General features: G+C 36.3%; 1 protein-coding gene across 2 annotated transcripts in view; it reads left to right on the top strand.

The window, feature by feature from the left end:
* The window catches only part of PDE6C (phosphodiesterase 6C), a 28,950-nt gene that overhangs the window by 1,130 nt on the left and 3,781 nt on the right, over nt 1-24,039 (top strand). For both annotated transcript variants that reach the window (XM_038140423.1, XM_038140424.1), the window contains exons 2-21: nt 7,562-7,714; nt 7,821-7,910; nt 8,143-8,283; nt 8,779-8,853; nt 8,942-9,006; nt 9,112-9,178; nt 9,904-9,951; nt 10,157-10,306; nt 10,987-11,130; nt 11,215-11,283; nt 13,594-13,740; nt 14,116-14,223; nt 14,330-14,439; nt 16,489-16,576; nt 18,063-18,163; nt 19,201-19,308; nt 19,869-19,932; nt 20,714-20,788; nt 20,932-21,015; nt 21,882-22,035. In XM_038140423.1, coding sequence (XP_037996351.1) covers nt 7,562-7,714; nt 7,821-7,910; nt 8,143-8,283; nt 8,779-8,853; nt 8,942-9,006; nt 9,112-9,178; nt 9,904-9,951; nt 10,157-10,306; nt 10,987-11,130; nt 11,215-11,283; nt 13,594-13,740; nt 14,116-14,223; nt 14,330-14,439; nt 16,489-16,576; nt 18,063-18,163; nt 19,201-19,308; nt 19,869-19,932; nt 20,714-20,788; nt 20,932-21,015; nt 21,882-22,035 — 2,041 coding nt within the window. The remainder of the gene's footprint in view (nt 1-7,561; nt 7,715-7,820; nt 7,911-8,142; nt 8,284-8,778; nt 8,854-8,941; nt 9,007-9,111; nt 9,179-9,903; nt 9,952-10,156; nt 10,307-10,986; nt 11,131-11,214; nt 11,284-13,593; nt 13,741-14,115; nt 14,224-14,329; nt 14,440-16,488; nt 16,577-18,062; nt 18,164-19,200; nt 19,309-19,868; nt 19,933-20,713; nt 20,789-20,931; nt 21,016-21,881; nt 22,036-24,039) is intronic.

The raw sequence follows: 24,039 nt of genomic DNA, 5'->3' as shown, positions 1-24,039 counted from the left end.
TATGTCAGTGTTTGATTTAAAGTGGATTTCATTTTGAGTATGTCTGGATCCAGGGCTTTTGTTCAAAACCATCTATAGAAGAAAATTATTGAGTCAGAGCTGTTCTGACATTTTTGAAGTTCCTGTTGAATCTGTGCTAAATCACCTTCTTTCTTTAAGGTGCTGATAAGAGTTTATTTATTACATTATTTATTTATTTTAATCTTTGTTATTATTATTTATCACAAACGTTAATTAAAATGGTGAGTGACCTAACAAAAAGTGAAACACACATGTGTGAGGTCTGCTTTAGCAACTGCTCAGAAATACATGGGGACATGTATTTCAAACATGCTTTGAATTTTAAGATTTCCTTAAAAATAACTAACCTTGCATCATCAAGGGCTGACATCTTAATTTCTTTTTAGTCCTGTGTTGAAAATCTGAACATAATCAAATGGTACTAAGATAATTATCAAGACAACAGTCTGGATTTGCAGTATTTCCTATACAGTCAATTTCAAATTCCAGAATATTTGAGACATAGAAACCACTACAGTGTCCCAAGCTCCATGTAAATAATCAAAATATTTATACACTGCTATTAACTATGTTTTGCAGGAGGTAAACAAAAATGAATATATTTTATTATGCTAAAAGTTATGAAGGACTAACTACTTTTAAAGCTCAGAAACAAACGAATATTTATATATAGCAAAATAGCATTCCAATGCACAGTAAACTGCCTCAGATGTATGTAGGAATCACAGGAGGAGACTGACTGATTTGAGAAAACCATCAGTTCATTTTCAACTGACCACTAATATCCTTTCTTCAATGGCTGCTGTTCTGACAAGTGTCTGATTTATTGCCTCTTACCACCACATGGGGAGATTGGAGGATAATCCATCCAAGTTCATAAGACTGATTACATGAGAAAAGATCAGGAGGATCAGGGAAGATGTGCCTTCTAGCAGACACTGCACTGCTTCTTAATATCATTATGTCAGAGGTGCCCAGAGCAGGGCTAACCAAATATTTCTGTGTTTGCAATAGGATTTGTTCAAAATTTTGTGACAAGTTTTATTTATACATGCTATTTATACAGTAAGAGAACTTTTCTGTCCATCTAATCCTGCTAGGTGTTTTGTGCTCATAAATTAAATTATGTCAGCTGAGAATCTGTTATTTTTCAATTATTCTAAGGTAATCTTTACTTAGGCACCCATTTACTCTTTTAGGATTACTGAGGGCTATGCCATTAGGCACACATTTAAAAATGCAATTCAACTAGGGTCCCATTAATCTAAATTTGGTAACTAAATATCATTGGAATATTGACAGTTTATTACATAATTGCAAAACTTCCAGAGACTTCTCTGGAACCAAGGTTTCATATTTAAAAACAGCCCTAAAATCTCAAAAACACCAGGATTTTCATTCTTTGTGTACAAAAAGTCAATGTCCAAGTTCACACTCCTCACACAAGCAGATCTCCCAATTATGTCAACAGAATCTTTATCTCCATAGCAAACCCAGAACTGCAGCTTGAGTCACTAATGTTTAAAGCACATAATTAGTCCATGGCAGCAGAAATATGCAGCCACTGAAGTCTTTATCACATTTTAGAAAGGATAATTATTTTTCAGTTCAGTACCTGTACGCTTCAGTCAAACAAGATTGTCTGCTACCCACATTATGAACAAAAAATGACAGGAAGAGTTAAGCCAGAGAAGAATTTTTCCCCTAGTGCCTTGTCAGAATACAAAATGCACAATGATTATTTCTAGTTTGCTTTAGTACTTTAAAAATTTTATTTCTATCAACTTTTTACTATTGACACAGTCCATATCCAAACAGCATAGTGTTTTTTAAGCCTTAAGTACATGACAACATTGACAAACGCGTGGTGTGACATTTTCATGCTTCAATCATTACCCCTTTATAACAAAAGTAAATGGAATAAAAGATCACAACAGCAATAAATCACTGAAAAATAAATGACTCCACTTTTAGTGCCTGGTAACCAGTTCTTTAGGGATTATCTCCTTCTAACTGGAAAGGTACCAATAAACGTGAGGAAGCTCCTCATCCTGACTAATGCTCCAGAAAAGAAAAGCGGAGGAAGATACAGACCTTCGATAATTAACTTAGTAATCAGTCTCCTCCCCACAAGATTATGGACCTGTTGACTGTGAGAGCTAATAGTGTGTAATCCAGGATTTCATAGTTGTGAGAAACAGAAGGCCAGACAGGACCATTACCCTACTGATTTGTCTCACATTATTCACAGTGTATAGCAGATTATGTGCCTCAAATATTACAAAGTAAAATAATAGGCTACAAAAATTTTGATATGTCCATTAATATTCTTTTAACAGTAAATGATAACACAGACAACATTATAAAGAATAGTACAATTACCTTACATTTTTCTCCAAGGCATTATTTCCAAATAAAACTAAGAACTGAAAAATACTTCTACAAGGAGTATATGTTTTTTGGGGAATCAAAATCTCACATTCTCAGCTTGTAAGAATCAGTAATAAAGACTTTATATATTTGCTTTAATCCATAACCTATTTAAATTATTGCACTGCTGCTTTCATTCAAAGGTATTGAAAGCAAGGATTTAATTAAGGACTGAAAAATCAAGAAATAAAATTATTTGCCTTAGTTGAGTATAAAATTATAAAAATGGTGGGGAAATGCTTCAAAAGAAGTGAAGGCTTTTGGTTTAGATCTATAAAGGAGCTGAAATATTTTGATGCTGAAATAACTAGCCCTCATTTTTAGAAGTCTTGCACTGGAATTCACAACCCCCAGTGAAGTGAAGAAACAAGAGACCATGGGAGATTCCAACTCAGATTAAGCAGCCAGAAGAGTGATTGTTGTGGCACCTAATTTAACCACTGGAAACCTATGGTACAAATCAACTTAAACACATCTTCAAGTTGCAAGCACTGGTATCATCCCTTTGTAAGCTGATCCAGCTTCAGAACAGCAGCTCTACACTTTAACCCAAGAGTAGGAGATACTTTAATTCCAGGCCTGTCTAAACTGACAGGAGTTTCAGATTAACATGGATGTTCTGGTCCCCAGACTCCAGGCTGACTGAGGTAGCTTTTTGCAAGGGAAGAATATGCACTGTAAATGTTAATGTCTGCTCCTCCATTTTATCTTATCTTGATAATAAACAATAGATTGCCAGAAACTCACACTCAACAATATTAACTGGAAAAATGGAAACACATTCCAATCTTCTATAATGGCAAAGATTTAGTCAATTTATCAGAAAATATTTTAATATAGGAACGCATTCCTATTCATCGTGCCTTCCAGAAGAAAACCCCAAACAATTCTTTCCTTTATTTACTATTCTAACAGGAAAGTTACCAAAACTGAAGGAAAAAAGTACATTAAGAATGAAAATTAAAAGCTCTCTTTTATCTAATTTTCTTGTTTCACGTGAAAAAGCACTTAATATAATACAAATCCAATTTCAAGAAGTTGCGAAATAGTCACTACATATGGCAAATAACAAGCAGGCATTTCAATGACATAACTCTAGTCATATTGACAATAACAAAGTCAATTTGTTCTGTAATGTGAGTAAGTTACATCTTAAAATGAAATTTACATCCCTGACAATATGTAATTTTTGGAGTGTGGCCTAAGAAAGGGCCAGATAGATGGTTAGTATGTGTTTTTTATAAAATTTGCTATTCATACTCAATTATATCATGAAACAAAAACATTTGTGAGTTGAAATTAGGCTAAGTAGAAGTAAGAGATGAAGCATTATAACACATTATTACCACCTATCAAGTGGTTAAAATTTTGAGAAATTTGAGCCAATGCAAGACAATCAGTGGAAGAACACTGAAAAGATAAGGAAGAGAAGACAAGAATGTAGAACTACCAGAAAGAAAACCAGAAACGTGGAGATGATGCAAAGAAATATGTGCAGTCTGAGCTCTATCTATCCAAACCAGAACCTCCCACCCAAGGAGCAAAATAGTCATAACTGCAAGGGGTCACAGTAACCCCTTCTTCCTCTGTGCTTTACAAGGGGAAAGAGGCAGGGGAAAACAGGCATCTGCTGTCTTGGCCCTATCTCCTCACCTGCAGGATTAAGTCTTATCCCTTGTGCGTTGGGTCACTTCAACTGCAGGCAGCAATGCAGGGAGGAGTGGCTGGAAAGCTGCCGGGCAGAAAAGGACCTGGGGATGCTGATCAACAGCAGCTGAACATGAGCTGAACATGAGCCAGCAGTGCCCAGGTGGGCAAGAAGGCCAAGGGCATCCTGGCTTGGATCAGAAACAGTGGCCAGCAGGAATGGGGCAGAGATTGTGGCCCTGTATCAAGCACTGGTAAAGCTACACATTGAATTCTGTGTCCAGCTGTGGGCACCTCATTACAAGAAACATATTGAGGTGTTGGAGCATCTCCAGAGCAGGGTGACAAAGCGGAAGAAGTATCTGGAACACAAGTCCTGGGAGGAATGGCTGAAGTAGCTGGGGGTGTTGAGCCTGGAGAAAAGCAGGCTTAGAGGGGCATTATCAATGTCTACAAATCCCTGAAAGGTGGGGGTCAGCCTCTTCTCCCAACTAACAAATAATAGGATAACAGGAAGTGGCCTCAAGTTGTGCCAGGAGATGTTCAGATTGGATATTAGGAAACATTCCTTCATCAAAAGTGTTGTGCTAGCTGGTCATGCTAGCTAGGTTCTGGTGCTGGCTTCCTGCAAATCCAGGATATGTTGCATATCTCAGGGCCTAATTAAAGAACTGATCATTGCATAGTAAATGGCTTGGAATCTCAACATTAAATGGAGCTAGTAGGAAATGTCTGCAAATGTACTATAGTTAGGGAGTTAGCAGCAGATTCATTTTCCATAGTTTCTCTTTTAAAGCCTATTTTGTGATTTAACTGAGAGCTGAAAGTTCAAAACATTGTTCTAAAAGACAGGTTGATTCATATGATCAGGCTCAAGTAGACTAAGTGTCCACATTCATGTAGTCATGGAAGCACCAAGATGTTCTTCTGGCTCTGGTACTGCAGACCACATTTCTTACTTATTCATCTATGAGCATGATTTCTTAAGATATTGTAAAGAACGGTTTTCTTTGGAAAAAAAGAAAGCGCTTATGGTCCTGAGAGAAAATATTTCTACAAATCTCTTGGAAATAAAGGCTCCAAACCTCCTAGAAATTATGTATAAAATATTCAGTAATGAAAAGCCTCAATCTAAGCACAACATTTTGCTTGTATATGCAAATCACAGGAGACAGGAGTCTTCGTATGTGCTGTGGGAATGCTGCCAATTCATTAGAAGGTATTTTTATCTTTCTGCTTCACACTATCTAGGCACAGGATGGCTTGTGGTTACTACATTATCTGTTTTTTAACATAGACTTTATTAAAATGTTTCTATCCTTTGCAAAAATTGCATGACCAAAGTGCTTCTTCTGAATAATTCTGATCACCACTGCTTGTACCTTCATTCTGGCATTATTAAAATAAGAAAGACACAGCAGCTGAATCCTGCTGATTCAGCTAATTTAGTGTCTACAGATCCTTTTTAAGTGTTCAGAAATCCAGGAGTGTCTGAAATGTTTATTTCTTCCTTCACAGAAGAATACAGTAACCTAAACCCAGGAACACTAGATGCTCTTAGTGACACAGAGGGACTTCAAAGCAGTGTCAAGTTACCTGTCTAATTTACTGGGTTTTTGAGGGCTAAAACAGTCAGAAGTGCAAAACTCGAAGCTCAAACCCACACCCAAGTCCAGAATGATTGTGTCAGTAGATAATACATCCCACAGAAAACCGAATATTTCCATGTAATAACACACTTGTTTAGCAGGCTGCAGGACAGTATTTGATTCTCACACAGAAGAGACAGATTGCCTGGCATTTTCTCTGGATGTCTGTTACAGGAGATGTTCCTCTGCCTTTCTCTGAGAAAACCAGAAAATAACAACTCAGGGAGTTTGCTGGAAACAGAGAAAGCGTTCCCATTTCCACATGGACAATATATTCAAAAGTGGCTACACTTTCCAGGGACCTGAATAGAGCCAGATACATTGCATGAGATTTATGGGGATGACACAGACTGTCCTTAAGGGAATCAATTCTCTGTAAGAGAATATTGTATTTATGCCCAGGGCATAAATACAATATTTAAGAGTTACTTCCAGACATTTAATTTGTTTCACTGAAATGCAGCCCTGGAAGGAAATATAAAATGCAAACATAAAAGATGGACTGCCTAAACACTACGAAAAACAAGGAAAAAGCCCAAACCCTAATATTTTGATGACATAATAAAATTCTGTCTTTCTTGTTAGAGTTGTATATGCCATAAATTCAACCTATACTAGAAACAATGGCTAGAGGGAAGAGGGGCAAAAGGAAATTAAGAGGAAAATCTAAAAACTCAAACTGAAGAAGTTTGAGTACTGACATGTTAGCAGTGAAACGTGCGGGGATGGAAAAGGCTCTGTGAAGACAGAGTCTGGCTATTTTAGTTGCTTAGTACAACCATAGCATTTCTCAGTATGCACATCTCAACAGATTTCAAACCTCCAACTCACCTCATTCAGATGTATTTTCTTAATAATACCTTTACATTTTGTTACTAAATAACATTTAGTAACAAAACATAACAACCCTTGACAAACAGATTTCCCTGAAAATATTTAAATCCCTTTTTTATTAAATTCAAGAGAACACTAAAGCCTTTGAAGAAAAAAACCCAAGAATTTCTTGGCTATGAGGAAATAAAACAGTTATCCATGAAGCATGAACTAGCTTCTCAATATTTTTACATTAAAATAATTAAAATAATAGCTTTTGCTAAAACCTCCTCAGCATTTGATTTTGAGGATGAAAATGTAAATATGGAGTATTGAGTTGTGGGTCATTCATTAGTCACATGGCCTTATTCCCACAGGATCACACACTCAACAAAAGCAGCTCTGGTCCTATATCCTATACCTATATCCTCTCCTTCCACAAAAGAGCCTGTAGAGCTGGGAGCAACAGGGATGGGAGTGTGTCAGAGAGGAAAGAATAAGAAACAGGTCAGCTAGGTGAATACTTGCTGGGGATGCTTCTCTGCCATAAGTATTTTATACAGGATAGGAGGTACTTTTAAATATTGTATGAGGGAAATGCATAATGAATTTTACTTACTGAAATAATTAAATAATAATAAATATTAACATAGCTATGAAGTAATTATCTAAAACGCGAGCCGTACAGATTAGATTCCCAGGTAGTCACAAGATCATGTATTTCCCATATTTTTAATTCCTCAGTGTTATAATAAAGACCTGCACAAAAACTTGGTTTCAAAAGCTATCTTCATAACCAATGCTTTGGTTAAGCTTGTACAAATAACTCTGCAAGACCAAGTTAAGTAATGATAGTGGTTTTTTTTCAAGTATAAACCTACGGCACTGTGAAACAGTGTTTACAGCATTGCAAACATCAGTTACCAAATAAAATGATCATTTGCTCTTGGCATGGTAATTGCTGCGCATTTAACTTGTGATTTTGTTCCCTTTTCTTTCAGAACAACCATTTTTCTGACTTCATGGACAAAAAAACTGGTTATAAAACAGTCAATATGTTGGCAACTGCAATTACACAGGGTAAAGAGGTGCTTGCTGTTGTGATGGCACTCAACAAATTAAATGCCCCTGAGTTCTCAAAAGAGGACGAAGAGGTAAAATGTCACACAATAATATAGCTTTTAGTTCAACAAGTAGTTTGAGTGACTCTGTATCTTAATTTAATACTTTTGCTATATTTTTGATCTTTGTCATTTTTAGGTATTTAAGAAATACCTCAACTTTATATCTTTGATGATAAGAAATAATCATACGTCGTATCTCCACAATATCGAATCACGAAAAAGCCAGGTACAGAAGCATTTTTTAATAAAAATACTTCATTTTTCTCTGAAACAATTATCATTCCCATTATTTTATAAACTTGCAATCTTATTGAAGTAAGGATATAATTTATTTATTCTTTTAAAAATTTGTTAACAGTGATGCACCTTATAATTTCATTCTGGAATGCACAGGATTCATATGTTTATGCTTTCTTACTGTTCTGGACATTATCCTCTTTCTCTTTTGTTGTAAATAGATGCTTTTGTGGTCTGCCAACAAAGTATTTGAAGAGCTAACAGATATAGAACGACAGTTTCATAAAGCACTGTATACTATTCGAATGTATTTGAATTGTGAAAGATACTCTGTTGGTCTGCTGGACATGACTAAAGAGAAGGTAAAAACTAGTTTTCCTACTTGCTAGAAACTCCTAATGAGAAGTCTCCAAGACACAAAGTTCCCATGCTTTCTAACTCCTTGGGATAATTTATTTAAAATCTAACAATGTTACAAAGATTACATGCAAAATATAAATATGGCAAAGGATACAACCAAAATAAACATAAAGGCCAATTCTGAAATAATTTTTCATATTCATAATTCCATGCAAGAAAGGGTAGAGGTGGAGGTCTGATTATTGCTTTGGAAATATCTACCTGCTAAAAGAACAATTAAGCTGTACAACTCTTTAGGGATAAGATTAGCCTGCAATTTGCTGGCAAACATTTCTTGTCTGGAATGTAATTATCAATATTTTCTTAATATTTTCTGAAATCTGACCATTGTAAACTAAGTAGAAATAAAAATCAAACTGTAATACACAGATGTGATGTTATCTATGAACACAGAACTGATTTGTTTTTTCCTTTCTTCCTGTGTATCATTTTGTCAGGAGTTCTATGATGAGTGGCCAATCCGGCTGGGGGAAGCAGAGCCTTACAAAGGCCCCAAGACACCTGATGGACGAGTGAGAATATTAATTTTACTTTTTATTAATCCTAAGTTTGATATTGAAGTTCTACAAGTCACCTAGATGTTTTTATATTTTTATTTAGGAAGTCAACTTCTATAAGATTATTGACTATCTGTTACATGGACAAGAAGAAATCAAAGTCATTCCGTGAGTATTCACTGGCAGATGTGAATGTGTGGTAATTAGGCATTGCTGGGATAGAATAGCATGTCTACATTGTAGAAATAAATTAATTTCATTGTCTCTCAAAAGGTCACCTCCAGCAGATCACTGGTGTCTTGTCAGTGGATTGCCAACATATGTGGCTGAAAATGGTCTTGTAAGTTCATAGCAAAATTAAAACTTGCATTTTAAATCATGCAGTTGTTCTGACTGAACAAAAAAACCCCAAACCTCGCCATGACCAAAATCCTCTACAAAAATATCATGATGCTTCCAGTGCCTTTGGTTCCCAGTGAAATAATTTGAATCAGTATTTTGGATGGAGGCAAGGCATCAGCACAAATGGTGAAAACAGCAGGATAATTTCCCTCAGATTGTGATGATATCCGAGGAATAATATGTGTTTCTGATGCCACTTTCTTGGTGTGCCGAATGTCACAAAAAATGTCAAAGTTAGAAAATCATCACATGCAAGGTTTTAAATTTCTCTTAATTTCCTATATCTTCTTGCATAGACATATGTAATTCAAAGTCAGGATGTATGACAGCTATGGGTAACCCTGTAGCATTTTTAATAGAACTCTTAGTACTCAATTCTTTATTTCTAGAAACCCCCATGCCATTTTAAACTGGAAGTGATTTTCTTAAGCATTATGCTTTTGCACTGTGAGACACTGAGGGACTTGGCTACAAACATTCCAAAATTATGTCTGTTAGAATAACCACATCTAATTTAAGAGGAACAGTTTTAGTTTCTGTAGCTAGCTAGGATGCTCACTATTGTTAGCTTAGAAAATAAATATTCCTTTAAAAAATATTAGACCAAGTTTTGATGCACATTATATTCCATTTCAACAATGTGTCATTTTCTTTATGCTGTAGATTTGTAACATGATGAATGCACCAGCAGATGAATACTTCACATTTCAGGTAAATTCAGTAATGTTAATAATTATAAATTTTGTAGAAAAATATTCTAGTGCTTGCCATTAATTGGTTATACAGTTGATTGTATAAATAATTTCTTATTTGATTGCAATGCACAAAAAAATTTTTTTTGTTACATTGCTTATGTCTATAGCTGTATTATTACTTTAAAGAAATACACATTTCCTGGTTTTTGGTTTTCCTACAGAAAGGACCAGTGGACGAATCTGGATGGGTTATCAAAAACGTCTTGTCATTGCCTATTGTCAACAAAAAAGAAGAAATTGTGGGAGTTGCAACGTTTTACAACAGGAAAGATGGAAAACCTTTTGACGAATACGATGAACAGATCACTGAAGTAAGCTTAATAGGATTAGGGGGTTTGAGGAGCTATGTGATGTTAAAAAAAATATTGCAGTAAAAAGTCATTTTTATATGTCAAAAAATTTTCAAATATTCCATATTATCATCTAGCCAATTGTCTATCTTCTTCACAATGCATTTTCTTAAGAATCTGAGATTTTATCTCGCTTTATAAAACTGAAAAATTTTAAGTGATCATTTATGTTCTAGAAATAAACAAAAGTTTCTTATAATTTTACTTTTAATCCTTTGACTTTTTAATGATGGTCAGCATCTCCTAAGTAGCAGGGGGTAAGCAGGTATGGTGTGCTGCTTGCCAATAGATGCCAAGCCTGTGACCATGGGAGCTCACAGAGCATTCATAATCGCATGCACTTAGGCAAGATAAGATGCTACACAGTGTACCCAAGTCCACCCACTTGACTTAAGCTTCATAAGCCTCAAAGTCCTGTATATAAAATGGGAATATTAATTACTTAATGAGCCAAACGTCATTAGAAGCTGTGAGAGCTAACAGAACTGGCTGAAGGAAGATAAAGGCCTCTAACAAGTAGAATAGTACCTTGCTTTTCAAAGGGCACTAACAGAAATGGGACTTTAAGAGAACTAAGTTCAAATTTTCAGGTTCATTCTGTTGTCATGGCATCATCTCTGCTTTTCTTGACTCTGTTGCAGACTCTCACACAGTTCCTGGGGTGGTCTGTTTTAAATACTGACACTTATGACAAAATGAACAAACTTGAAAACAGGAAAGACATTGCTCAGGAAATGCTTATGTACCAGACAAAGGCCACCCCTGCTGAAGTTGAATCTATCCTGGTAAGTTTCTGTCCACAGCCACAAAATTAAAAGAGGAAACTTACTACACAAAACCTGAATTTTCTTACTCTTTTTCATTTTCAGAAATACAAGGAGAAATTGAATGCAAAAAGTTTAGAGGAGTGTGATCAAAAGGATCTCATCAGGATTTTGGTAAGTCATTAAAATGAAAATTCAGGTGGTGTATTTATATCAGAGGGTAATGTGTCCTCATCATAGAAAAGGTTGTGTATGGTGAAATTCTGATTAATACAATCAATGTTAGCTATCAGTTCCACAGGCTAGATGGAGTTGATTTAGTAACACATCCTCAACCTCTTCTCTCCTTCTTTGTGCAGACCCCACTGCTAACCACGGGGAAGCATTCTGTCATAAATGTACACCAAGACACTTGGACAGTCAGAGTTACATAAACATTTTTATATTAATTAACACAAATTTTTACATTTATTAAAATATTCATAGGGAAAATGCTATAACTGAATTTAATTTCTTTAATTCTGAAAATAAAAGAAAGGGATATTGTGGTGAGGCCACTTGCATTGTAGGTAAGACAACGTAGGGAGCAGTGTCCAGGGGAACAAACTAACTTTCAGATTATTTTTTCCTGCATATCCATAGGCAGAGAAGTCTAAAGACAGTGACCTGTGACTCCACAGTGACAAAACAGATTTGACCTCATGAGTTCTCTGATCTACTACTCCGTTACTAGCACAACAAAAATGAGTTTGTAGTGCAGTGCTCTGGCTGTCTCAGTACTTCAATCTAGAAAGGCATTGACTTTGGAAGAAAGCTCCTATTTGTGCCCATTCAGTGCATTTCAACAGTCCTGGAGCACATGAATTGGCCTACTTTATCTGAAAAACCTCAAATTCCGAGCAGAGATGTGCTCTGAATGAAAACACTGAATGAACTTCCACTGTTAATGGATCAAAACAGAGCTAGGTTGAAGAAAAAAGGTCAAAATACAAACAAATCTGTTGACTTCCAGTACCAACAACCTCACATATTTCCTCCTATTCCACCACATTTGCTAATGTACGCACAGCCATAGGGAAAAGATCTCACTAAACTCTTTGTAGTGCATGCGGGAATGCACTGGTGTGAATGTTTCACTGCCTTCCACACAGCAGATGCTCGCACAGCTTGTGAGTGGTGAAAAAAAAACATAAACAGACAGGTGGGAACTGGTTATAAATGGTCAGAACCGGTTCAAAACAGTTGGAACTGGTCAGAACCAGTCAGAACCAGTTCAAACTGGTTGGAACTGGTTCAAACTGGTTGGAACCGGTTCAAACTGGTCTCAACCAGTCTAAACCAGTTGGAACTGGTCAAATTGGTCGGAACCTGTCATTTCACATTGCTTTTAAAGGAAGTTGAATTTTGCAGCATGAAAATCCTCAAAAAATAATAGACATTATAAAATTTTTCCATGGGTAGAGCAAACTCTGATTATTCTGCTACAGGCTCTGAATTTAAAAACATAATACTGATATAAATTTTTAATCTACAAAAACCAATTTGTTCTTTCAACATTGTGGAGTCACTAATTCAAAGGTCTAATATCTTCTGCACTGCCAAGGCTACATACAAGTGCTTTTTCCTATTATATGACCTGGAAACCCAGATAACTAATAGGATAAAGAAGGTGTTTCTAGATCTCATGATTCACCAAGTAATGGGTCTTAAAACAACACTGGTCTATATTTCTTTGTCCTTGATCTCAGATCTTTGTAGATATAAAGGAAAAAACCCAGGGAGAAGGAAAAGGATGATCAGCCTTATTTGTTGAAATACATGAATCCATTCAGTCGTCTTTTTTCTTTCTCTATAAAGTGAAGATCCTTTATAGATTACTGAGGACAAAGGCAGTAATTGTGATAATATAAGCTACTTTTTGTGTTGCATCAGACCTCCTTGAAGAATTCTTGTTTGGATTGGAACACATTCTTTAAAATAAGATGCTGGTCTCCCTAGGCTTTGAGAGAGATGCAGAGTGTTAGAGAGCAGTTCACTATTAGCACTATTACCAGTTAGGCTATTCAGTGTGACTCTGTATCATATTTACAAAATAGACAATTTAATTTGGTTGAGAAAAAGATGAATGCAGCCTTGAGATCAGGCTAAAAGTGGGAGAATCATGGGATTCTATACCCGGGAAGAGAATTTCCAAGGACGAAGATTTCTAAACTAAGGAAATGTTGAGAAGGTTACAACACATTTTGTTGGAATTCAGAGTAGGATTTGCCCAAGGCTTTTATCTACTAATTTTGAGAAGAAAGCCAGCAGTATCATGATTGTATTCCATAATTTAATACACATTAGTTCATACTGACACCTGAGACCTTTGAAGACATAATCAGCATACTGTCCTTAAACAGTATTTATACTGAGGAAAATTAAAAAAGGTTTTCCATCTTTGTTCTTGACAGAAAACCCCTTGTTTTTGATATTTCCTAACAGAAAGAAGAATTACCTGATCCAAAAGATTTAGAACTGTACGAATTCCGCTTCAGTGACTTCCCTGTTACAGAGCATGGCCTGATAACTTGTGGAATACGACTGTTCTTTGAGATAAATGTTGTTGAAAAATTCAAAGTCCCAGCTGAGGTCTGGTTTATTTTTCTTGTTTATATTTATTTTTAAATGGAAGAAAAATAGATGGTTTTACATGCTTTAATCAAGAAGTAGGCCACACTAAAATATTAATGGTATGGTTAACAATCTTCCATTCTCAATGAAACGTTTACATATTTGTCAGAAAAACATCAAATTAATCCTGAATTGTGTAAGATAGGCAAGGAATTAAATCCACATGCATCTATGTAGAAAAATTTGCTGTTTCCATGTTTAATTTAATGAAAAACATTTGTTTTCAAAGAACTTGTAAAATTAAATAATTTCATAGTATATTCTAGTTATTTAATGGGAATTCCTTTGTTCTGCTTCAATTAACAGCTGTCTGTTCCCTTTTGTTCCCAACAGGTCCTAACAAGATGGATGTACACAGTCAGGAAAGGTTATCGGGATATCACTTACCATAACTGGAGACATGGATTCAATGTGGGACAAACAATGTTTACTCTGCTGATGGTAATGTTGCTAATATTAACCCCAAATTTATAAACTAGTATTCTTTCAACTCCAGATGGAAAATTCAGGAAGACTCGTGCTCAGAATTATCTATTTTCTTTTACAGACAGGAAAAATAAAGAAATACTATACTGATTTAGAAGCCTTTGCCATGGTTGCTGCTGCTTTCTGCCATGACATTGATCACAGAGGGACCAATAACCTGTATCAAATGAAGTAAGTATAAGTGATCAAATATATGGAAATGTACTCCCTTTAGTGGAAAACAAATTTTAAAATGTCAAAACTTGCAAAAATATAAGGTATCTATTCCATATTCATCTGGCATGAATAAATAATTATGCTACAGAAGATTTCTGCCCCAGAGCACTTCACACAGCTGAAACACAAAGACAAAATGCAAAGGCAGGATCTTAGAAAGATCTCCTGAAGCTGCAATCCATTTTTAAGACTGTAGCTTTTAAAACTCTAGCAATGCTTGGATTGTGACAGACAGAGCCTCATGTGCATGAGGATACAAAGAAATTAGTAAAGTAAATTAAAATCCATAATTGGATTACTTTTTCAAGACAGGGCACAAGTACTTTTCTGGAAAGTGATTCAAGATGTGATATAGACAAGGGCCAGTTTAGAGGGAGACAGAATTTTTTTCTCTGTTTTTTTCACTGTCTAATTTGACTAGTTCAGTGGTTCTTTCCCACACTCAGTTTCCTGATATAGGTCCTTTCCTGAGGTGCAATCTCCTATGCTATACAAAATCTGAGTGAACAAGCTTGAGTTCTACTGCTGGGTCCACAGACCCAGAAATTACACATCGTGAGGTTCAAGCTTTGCAATTCATGCTGTAATATGTTCTGAGAAAACAGTCTAAAGGATTTAATTGTGATTTTTACCTTGTTTGTTATGAAACAATATTAATTCATTTAAATTTTCCCTTGTATTAAAACATTATGTGTCATGGTGAGACCCACTCTTCTCCTGAGGAATGAACATCCTACCATTTAGTATTTTATGTGATCTGTGTGGGCTTGTTTCCATGTGCTAGCCAGAGAACACCTTTCTCAGAATGTCATGTGTATCAGAAGATTACAATTTTCTGGCTAGTTTCCACCAACCGTATCTCCAGAGTGATTGATCCCACCCCTCTGACCCTGAATCCACTGCTCACATTTCAGCCTTTTCAGCCTGTGTGCTGGAGCAGTGACGCAAAGGGATTTTCTGATTATTCCCAGGGATTCTCCAGGTGACGTAGGAAAGAGAATGACAGATGCTGAGTCTTATTCAATGGACTGCCTCTCATCCCGACAAGTTTAAGGGGGGTTGTAGCAGGTTGGGTTTAAATCTTTCCACTGTGGTCTTCCCTAGATGAAAGCCCTCTACATGGGGTCATATGCAGTAAAGCTATTTATAGAACTCATCAGGCTTTACCATGACAGTCCTAATCACATCAGAAAATAGGGGTGCCATGCAGCAATCCACCTTGGGTGATCTGGGAAACAGAGCTATAAACCAAGGGGAAAAGGGGAAAAATGCACTTCCAAACATGCAGAACTACCTGGAGCCCATGTAAGTAGGAGGCTCCTCTCTTCATCTCACAACCATAATCTGATGCAGAATTTCCTCTTCTTGAAGCTTAGTCCAACATCAGGGGAACGCTTTAAGATCTGTGGTAAAACAGAACAAACGAGCTATCAGGACTTTTGCTGTCCATAAAAAGGCAATTTTGGGGGAGTGAAGTAGCCCAAGAGCATTAGAGGAATTAAACTCCATTATATTGTGTGGTGCAAAACCAGCACATCTGTTACTTTAGACTTAAAGTTACAGTTAATTAGAATCCCAGGGCACATGGCCTGGTCATTACAGATGTACAAGAGTTCAAAAGCCATGCTGCAGAATAAACAGTAAAAGATGTATAAAGGCTACTTTTAAGGTACCTAAAAGGAGTGTAGATTGAAAAAAATGCAAAACTGAACACGCAGGGCAAAATGAAGCCATATTTTAAGTACCAAAGTTTTTGAGTTTTGAGCCATCTAACAGTCACTTTGACTTTACTAGGCACTGACACCCAGTGCTCTCCAAGTTCCATCATTACTCAGTCACAAAAAGGAAGGGAAGCAAGTTGGGGTTTTTTCTCTGCATCATACCAATAGCTAATTTATACAGATTACACTATCATACCAATAATATGAAACCTGAATAAAAACTATTGCCTTCAAATGATATTTATATATATTATACTCTAAATAATTACTTATTTTTCCACAGGTCAGCTGCTCCCCTGGCAAAACTTCATGGCTCTTCCATTTTGGAAAGGCATCACTTAGAGTACAGTAAGACCCTGCTGCAAGATGAGGTACGTCATGGACCTTCTGCTCACACCAATCAACACTGAAGATCCAATTACAATGTTCCAAATTTCACTGGGTCTCATACATTTCTCTAGGTCCACATAAGAAATGCTAAAATTTGGAAGTTTAAGAAAAATTCTTTTGCATTTTCCACTTTTAGAGAAACATCAGTGATTCTGTCTGGAACATTCACCTCAGACAGAAAAGCTCCTCCTCTGGCCCCCACTCACACTCTTAAGGTTTTTTCTGTTTGCACAAAACAGCTGATATTGAAACCAAAGCAGAAAACGTTATATATATATATATATATATATATATATATATATATATATATATATACACATATATATATATACACACACACATATATATATATATATATATATATATATATATATATATATAAAAACCCAAAATCTTGTCACTAAATGGCTGTGCCTGGTTTATGAGGTCTGAATTCAGCTGCAGGCTCTGGCAGCTGAGGAACAGAGGATGTCCATGGAGAGCTCCCTTGCCCTCAGGCCAAGACGTGCCCCACACCCTAGCTGGTTAACAGGGCCGGGAATGGCAGGCTCTGCCGAGCTCCGTGCCCGCTGTTCCTGCGCGGGGCAGCCGTGCCCAGCTCCCTCCCCAGCAGCGGGGGTGACGCTCCCGCCGCATGCCCAGGCTCAGCTGCCCCTCAGGGCCCTGCTCCTCCACTGGGCACCGGCCACCCTGCCCTCGGCGGCGACAGGCTCCGCCCGGCTACTGCAGAACACACTATTTACACTCTCTGCCAGGTATCTTGGAGGGAGGTTTAACAGCAGGGCATGCACATATGCACCCCTTCCATCCCTTGTTTGCAGCAGAAGGACAGGCACCCACTTCAGCCTCATTTTCCACTACTAATCCCTGTGGTGATGCTGTTGCCTGACCTCATGAGGCCACAGAATAAATCCTTATGCTAAGCAGTAGCACTATGCTAATAAAAACCCTAGAAGGTTTATGATATAAAAACAAACAAACCTTTCGCTTTATTGATAGCGATGCACTTTGTCAAATATGAGATGCCAGGGACTGACTCCTGCTCTCAGGCAGAGCAGTTGGCAGGACCTCTGGAGGCTCTCAGCAGCATCACTGTGCCCTGGCTCACAGAGGCCTTCCATCTCTGCTAAAGAAGGAAATAAAACCAAGACACTTAGAAAAATGCTCTATGATGGTCTCATTCTCTTTGCCTGAGAAAAGGACATTGCACGTACCATGGCAGGTCCCACACACTGCTGCAGGCAACTGTGCCAACCAGTTTAACTGGAAGAAAAGGGGAACTGGGAAGCTTTAAAAAGTCAGGAAAATTAGGTTAATGGAATGTGAATTTTAAATTTTTATCACTATTTTAATTTAAGGACTGTAGTTGGCCAATTTTGTTACCCTATTCTGTGAGATGATCTGTATAGTACAAACCAAAGACAGTGTTATAAAAGGAATTGAAATCCTAAACTTTCCACCTTGCAGAGTTTAAACATCTTCCAGAACCTAAATAAACGCCAGTATGAAACCGTTCTGCACTTATTTGAAGTTGCAATAATAGCAACTGACTTGGCTTTGTATTTCAAGTAAGTACTAAATTCTGTATAACTTCCTACTGAAAAAAATCAGTCCTATTGAATGCACAACTGTAGTTGATAGTTGTTTATATGCAGCATACAAAGATGTTTATATGCAGAGAACAGAGCTCTATTTAACATTGTCATTGAGTCTAACTCTTGCAAAAACCAAGACATTCTTAGTTTGATTATAAGCTTTCAAATTAGAGACTGCATGAATGTATATAATACGTAGTAGGTAATACATTTAGCAGGTCATTCCAATATACTTTTGGTTACAGCAAGCACTATATTCCAGAAGCGTGGATTCGGTATCCTAATCGTAAGGTTGTGTGCATGTCACACATCCACTTAACTCAGTGCTCAATATGCTAAAGACTCCAGATTTCAAACTATCAATTCTGTTCTTAAGTTAATGTGCTTTAATAATGGGTATCTTCCTTAAAGATATGCTGATACTTTTGTTTTATGACTGGGACAATTTAAAGTCAGAAGACAGGTGAAAATTCAGGAAATTGTTTAATATCAGTTATTAAGATTTAGGGAAGAGTAATTTCATGATTTCATTCATTCAAAGCACAAGCTAGAAGATTTAGAAGCAATAGCAAGACAGGCTTGTTTTTGATAGTTCTTTTCAGTCAGGTCTTAGTAACTCTTAGGATTTTTGATGGGAGGGAGTGGCAGATCATCTATTAATATTTGCTTCACTTTTCCCAATTCAGTATGTTACAGGAAGTAATGAACATGTAATGCTAAAAAATGAGAATGTCACCCCAAAGAGTTTAATCTGAAGAGGCAGGAAATTGGTTGTTTCTTTGTCAGGAACTCTGACATATTATTTTACATGTCAGTGATATGTAACAAAATTGAAGTTCTAGGTTACCTGAAAAGTTTGTATTCAACAGCAGGGAAGTATTACTTTGATACTACTATGACTAGGACGGTACTTGGAAAAAGCACAAATATCATAAATATGATTTTATATTTCATTTTCAATGCAGGAACTCACACTCAGTAATATATGCTTTATTGGTTTGTTTTAACAGGAAAAGAACTATGTTTCAAAAGATTGTGGATGCAATTGAAAAAATGGAAACAGAAGAGCAGGCAATTAAGTATATCTCTATTGACCCAACGAAAAAAGAAGTCATCATGTAGGTGGTTAATATTTTACTCCTTATTCAATCAATTATCTGGGACTAGATTTTAAAAGGATTTGGGCCCCTAAACATGCAAATTTAGACTTAGTGTTATTGTCCAATGATGAGCATAACCATGATTTTAATTTAGAAACTGATGCCTATAATCTTCTTTAAATGTGTAAAAAATTCATTTAGCATCTTAAATTCCTTAACACCTAGACCTTTTATTTTTTTATAATCATCCTAGCACTGGATAGTTAGGGTTGGTAGGGACCTCTGGAGATCATCCTGTCCAACACTTCTCCCAAGGCAGGGTGACCTAGAGCAGATTACACAGGAACTGGTCCAGGCAGGTTTTAAATGTCTCCAGACAGACTCCACAACATCCCTGGGTAGCATGTTCCAGTGCTCTTCTACCCTTAATGGATATTTGTTCTTCCTCACGTGGAGCTGGAACTTCTTGTGGTTTAGTTTATTGCCATTGCTCCTCACCTTGTTGTTGGGCTGAAAAGAATCTGGTACCATCTTTTGGACACCCAAAACTATACTCGTTTTGGTTTTTGTTTTCAAAGGGCTATGATGATGACTGGATGTGACCTGTCTGCAATAACCAAGCCCTGGGAAGTGCAGAGTAAGGTAGGTACTTTTGAAGTAGGCAATACTGCATTTACTCTCTGTTTTATTGCCCATTTGGTGCATGATCAGTTTAAAAAATAACTTATTATTACTTGATGCATATTTAAGTACCTATTGCTTCCAGAAAAGAACCTCTGCCTTTCTGTCACTGTGAGTGTAGGTCATCAATCACTCTGCAGTTGTCAACCTTTCTCTACTTGTCATTCCACTAAAACCGGCACAGCTGATTCTGGCACCTGTTCTAGCTACCCTTATATTTCACTCAATTATTTCTTTGCTAGACAACTTTTGCTACTTTCCTGCTATTTTTAAGGCACAGATTTAACAACAGTATGGTTTGAATTGTGCCTATTCTGTAGATCTTGGTGCCATTGCAAAGCAGCTTAAACACACTAAAATTCTGTAATACAGAGTGGAATGTAAGCACTTAAATACTCCAGTATTTATTGACCATCCTGCTGAAGCTCATCACTTAGCCTTACAGGAATATGTTTTAACAAAGCATAATCAAAGTAGAACTGCAAATACTTGTTCTTCTAAGTTATGCACATTGCAAGTATTACAAGACTCTTATGTTGCTACTATTTCCTTGTTTCTGTTGGCAATAATCAGTTATTTACTCAGCATGCATCAAAATATTGCTAGTGATAATTTTTTGGGAAAAACCTTAAGTACAGCAGAAAGCGTCTGTAGGTCTTTTTGCATTTTCTGGAAAGCTTTGTTCTATTTATTTAAATTTACTATTTTCTGCTGACAATTCCACTGAATTGTACCTCTTCAGGTTGCCCTCATGGTCGCAAATGAATTCTGGGAGCAAGGCGACCTGGAACGAACTGTGCTACAGCAACAACCTATTGTAAGTACTAAATAATTTCCCTGTGTTAAGCAGTATTAACTGTTATGAAAACACTGAATAAATAATGAACCACCATGCTTATGAGATCACCATTCCACAAAGGTTGATATCTACATATTCTAATTACTGCTCTTTTGTTCTAGCCTATGATGGACAGAAACAAAGGAGATGAACTACCTAAGCTCCAAGTTGGTTTCATAGACTTTGTGTGTACATTCGTGTACAAGGTAAGAATAACTGGTTTTGTTTTCCTGTTCCAGCAGTTCTGATGGCACAATTGGTGATAAGACATCGCAATAAAAAATTCTTGACAGCAGCAGTATTCTTGGTCACAGGGTGAACCACTGTCACAACCACCATAATTTTCAGTATTTTGTTACATCAAAGAATTGTTCCCACAGAATAAATTCAAGAGATGTGAAGCAAATTCATAAAAGAGGAAGACCCCAGTGAAACTTCAGGGTGCTGAGGATTTGTTATTGCCTGGAAAGACTGAGTTACAAAGTCCAGCTTGATTGTTCTTAGTCCCATTTATTATAAGTAAGCAACATGGATATTTACAGAAAGCAGTTAATAACACAGCATAGTGAATATGAAAATGCAGTATCTGGGGCATGTAGATATGTTGGTTTTTTTGTAAGGCACTGAAATGTCTACATTCTTAATCCCTGTGTAGTTTTTAATATTATCCAAAAATGCCAGGCAAAATGTGATATGATTTTTTAACATCTTTAGAAATATCCTCATCTGCTTGGAATATATTACAGGATAACAGACTTTTTAATTGTATCCTGATACTGATAATCATATTATAAAATATCATGTATCACAGCTGCATTATATGAATCAGGCTATCATATGTGGGATTAGGGAAGATATTAAAATGTGCAATATATAATTATAATATTTTCCAAACAGACTATGTGCACAATAGGGCATTATTATCCCAACACAATGTTTCCAACAATATGCCTTGGAATTTGATGTAATAGAAAAATTAAATGTTTTCTCAACAGTATTTCCACAAGTTCAGACTTAACAATTAATCAGAGTTTACAAATTTCTAATTTACTATTTTCAATTGCTTGTACAGGAATTCTCGAGGTTTCACAAGGAAATTACACCTATGTTTGATGGTCTTCAAAACAACAGGGTTGAATGGAAAACACGAGCTGATGAATATGAAGAGAAGATGAAAGCTCTTGAGGAACAAAAGAAAAAGGAAGAAGAAGCAGCTGCCCAAAAAGGTTAAGTAACTTCTTAGGTTTTCATTTACATATATTTTTATGGCAGTCAACATATTCTCTCTCTCTCTCTCAAATTCACACATGCAGTGCAGTTGTGCAATGTTAAATTTTATGCTAATGGTATGCAAGTTCTGAATTAGCCAAATTAGGTTTATCTTTACTTGAAAGAGAAGTAACCTTTAAGGACTACACAAATCCAGTATACTGACCTCATTTTCTGAACTGCAGAATTATATAATATGACCACCACAAAAGTGGTGTAACATTTCTTCTATCTAAAGACTTAAAATTGAATGTAATTAAACACTTGCTTATCTGAAATACAAGCTATGTATCAAAATCCTGCGTGGCATCAGCCCCAAAGGTATTCAGGTGCTTTGTTTTCAGTTGAAAATGAAAAACATAAGGGAACAGAGTATGCATTTGGAACATAAAAAAAACCAGTGACAATCCCCACTTCTCTTCAAAGTTTAAGATAAGGCTTTTGGCTCTAGTTCTCTGCCACCAGTTTCTTGGCTGAAATAGACTCTCTTGTATAACAAATTCAACTTTAATCTTCCAAAGACAGACCAAGTCCTAAAATTGGAAGCATGGTTCTGCATAGCATAACCTAGAAGAGAATCTGATTTTATAGAAATTTGAAACCTGTCACTCAAGTGTAAGAGTGAAATGAATCAGTTACTCTTATTCTTCGTATTGCATGTGGAGCAGCAGGTCTACAGCTCTGCCAATTGAGACTGAAAAGGTTCAAAGATGAAAAAACCCATGTGTGATTAAAACAGTGATATATGGTCAGCTAGTTTGAAGAAGAAAAGTTAGTTTACTCAGTGTTTCACACATCTTTAAAATATATAACAGTACTGAATAATTTATTTGTTAATCAGTATCTGTGGGAAATAGGTGAGTATTCTTCCCATTTCACACAAAAGAAGCTGTTCAAGGCCACCCATCAAGTTACTGTCAGTGTGTGAAATAGTTATAGGCTCCTACAAAATTGGTACTTGGTTACAATAAAAGTAAATGTAAAAAAAAAAAATCGAAAAGTTGTTGCAAAGTGGTTTAAGAAGTACTGTAAGTTACATGATTTAATCAAAGCGGATTTTTGAAAAAGTTTAATAGAATGAGTCAAATATTTTGGTCTGCTCACACTGTGATACTACTTACACACATTTTCACAGAAAATCCAACCTCCTACTTGCTCCCAAATTTATTTTCAATTACACTTATATTTTTTTGAAATGATATAATTTTATTTAAGATTTGTTTATTGCTGAGAACTAGCTGGTTGTCAGTATGAAAAAATACTTCTTCCTTACACTGGAACATAACCATCTGATCTTTACAGAAATACCAGCAAAACAAAACAGAACAAAACCTGGGACCTCCTTATACAACTTCAAACCTCCTTATACATTTGCTTTCCCAGCAAAGAATACCACCAAGTATGTTACCAAAGTCAGATCCAATGCTCCTAAGTATAAGCTTCTTAAATAGAAATTAAATAATCAATTTAGAAAGAGTCAGTTATTTCTACTCTCACTTGGAAGTTAGGACCATCCTACATCATTGGTATTTGGAATTAATGTTTTTCTCATAGGAAAACAGGAAACCTTACACAGGCAAGCATGGACAGACTGATTTGCAGAAGCTACGGATCTGGCCTTTGCATATCATGATTGGCAACACAAAACAAAAGGGAATTATTCTGCATCCTTTAAAAACGCGCACTGGAACGAGGCCATGGGCATTTGTGAAGAACAGATCTGACCCTGTCAAATCAAGGCCATGTAAATATATGGGTTTGTTAAGTCAGTTCATACAAACAAAGATTTGATACATGCTGAACCATGGTGGTTTCTGTAGAACACACTGACCTGGCTATTCTTAGCCATTCAGTAGACACAAAATAAACATGTTTGCTGAACCACTACAGTGGAAAGTTCAGAACTGAAGTAAAGCAAAATACAGTATTAATCTGAGAAAATCAAATACATAGTTAGTAAC

This window comes from Motacilla alba, chromosome 6 (genome assembly GCF_015832195.1).
Source record: "Motacilla alba alba isolate MOTALB_02 chromosome 6, Motacilla_alba_V1.0_pri, whole genome shotgun sequence".
NCBI lineage: Eukaryota > Metazoa > Chordata > Aves > Passeriformes > Motacillidae > Motacilla > Motacilla alba.
The sequence above is the reverse complement of the archived record's forward strand: the minus strand, read 5'-3'. Positions and strand labels throughout refer to the sequence as shown.